Raw genomic sequence first — 1,249 nt, 5'->3', positions numbered from 1 at the left:
TCTGTAGTGATAATGGGATGGACATGGTTTCCCACAGTCTCCAGTCTCGAATCACCTTTCGCATGTGTTCACCAGTAAAGAGGACAGCTTCTGCATTGGGAAGAATGTTCTCGAATATCCTCATCAAAGGCTGCTTTAGCTGATGGTCTATGTAATGTTGCCCATCTATAGGTATGTTATTCTCGACTGCCTGAAACTCATCAATAGGCATCCCAGGGTGTCTAGGTTATCAGTCTACGTATAGAGGGTCTTCTGCCTTCTCGTACTGTGCTACTCCCTTGGGTGCTCTTATGATGACATATCTACTTACCGATGTACACGAAAACCAACACGCAGAACAACCCACTGAATTCGGTCCCCAATAGCAGGAGCGTTGCCAGGATCTCGCTGAGCCATTCGTTTGGCCAGCTCCACATGGGCTTGCTTCGCTGCGTAGGCCCCCTGTCAAGAGAATGACAGACTCAATGATCAAGTGAATCTTTACGTCTTCCATGCCCTTTGCCAAGGACTTCGAAATGACAAGCATTGACATATCGACCTTATTCTGTAGGAGTTCCGACAAGGTTTTCCGAATGAATCTGAACCGAGCAGACTGAAAAGGTGAAGAAGAGAGAGCCTACGCAATAGCACGATCCAAAGAGCTTTCTTTCAAGATGATGTTCAGTGTGTTCTCTACCACCACTTTCACCAACTCACAGTTATCTCTTCTCACAGTTTCGATACCTTAAGCCGGATATCTCAGTCGAGGGGAGACTGCGTGGTGCTACTACCTTTAGCGTCAAGCTTGTCTGCCTTCACGGGGTTAGTCCAATACAGCCCAGCGTAGCGTTTCTTGTTCATCAGCAAGTACGGGAAGTAGACCTGCCAATACACGGCAAATGATGACCATCTCCGGAGGTTTTTCATACCTTCTCAAACTCAAGCTTGATAGGATCGATGAAGGTAGTCGAGACGAAGGCTGCAGCCTCCTGTCCCAGTTTCATGGCCTCTTCCACCGTGTCACAGCCGAACTTCACAAACACGGAATCCGTATCACCATATATCACTGTAGCATCGTGAGCGTAACCATTCTCAACGCGATATCTAAATGGGGGTTTCAAGCGGAGTCTAATGAGTTGTGGAATACTGACGACTCGATATTTCGAATGACCAGGCGTCACAATGAACAGAACATCTCCGCCAAGATACCAGGACGTGCCCATGATCACTTTTGCTCGACTAAGGTCTTGGTGTGCTCGATCATTTGCCG

The 1,249-nt window shown here is 47.6% G+C and overlaps 1 protein-coding gene across 1 annotated transcript; it reads right to left on the bottom strand.

The window, feature by feature from the left end:
- Nucleotides 1-238: 238 nt before the first annotated feature.
- Pmar_PMAR015793 (dna polymerase delta catalytic subunit, putative) lies at nt 239-1,202 on the bottom strand (the record flags this gene model as incomplete). The annotated part of the gene is made up of 6 exons (XM_002773177.1): nt 239-302; nt 347-441; nt 485-578; nt 621-723; nt 771-861; nt 909-1,202. Coding segments are annotated over 6 exons (741 nt in total), but the record flags the coding sequence as incomplete, so codon positions are not given.
- Between the last annotated feature and the right edge of the window lie 47 nt (nt 1,203-1,249).

Source organism: Perkinsus marinus (genome assembly GCF_000006405.1).
Source record: "Perkinsus marinus ATCC 50983 genomic scaffold scf_1104296959254, whole genome shotgun sequence".
Taxonomy (NCBI): Eukaryota; Perkinsozoa; order Perkinsida; family Perkinsidae; genus Perkinsus; species Perkinsus marinus.
This window is presented reverse-complemented; position numbering and strand designations above follow the sequence as displayed.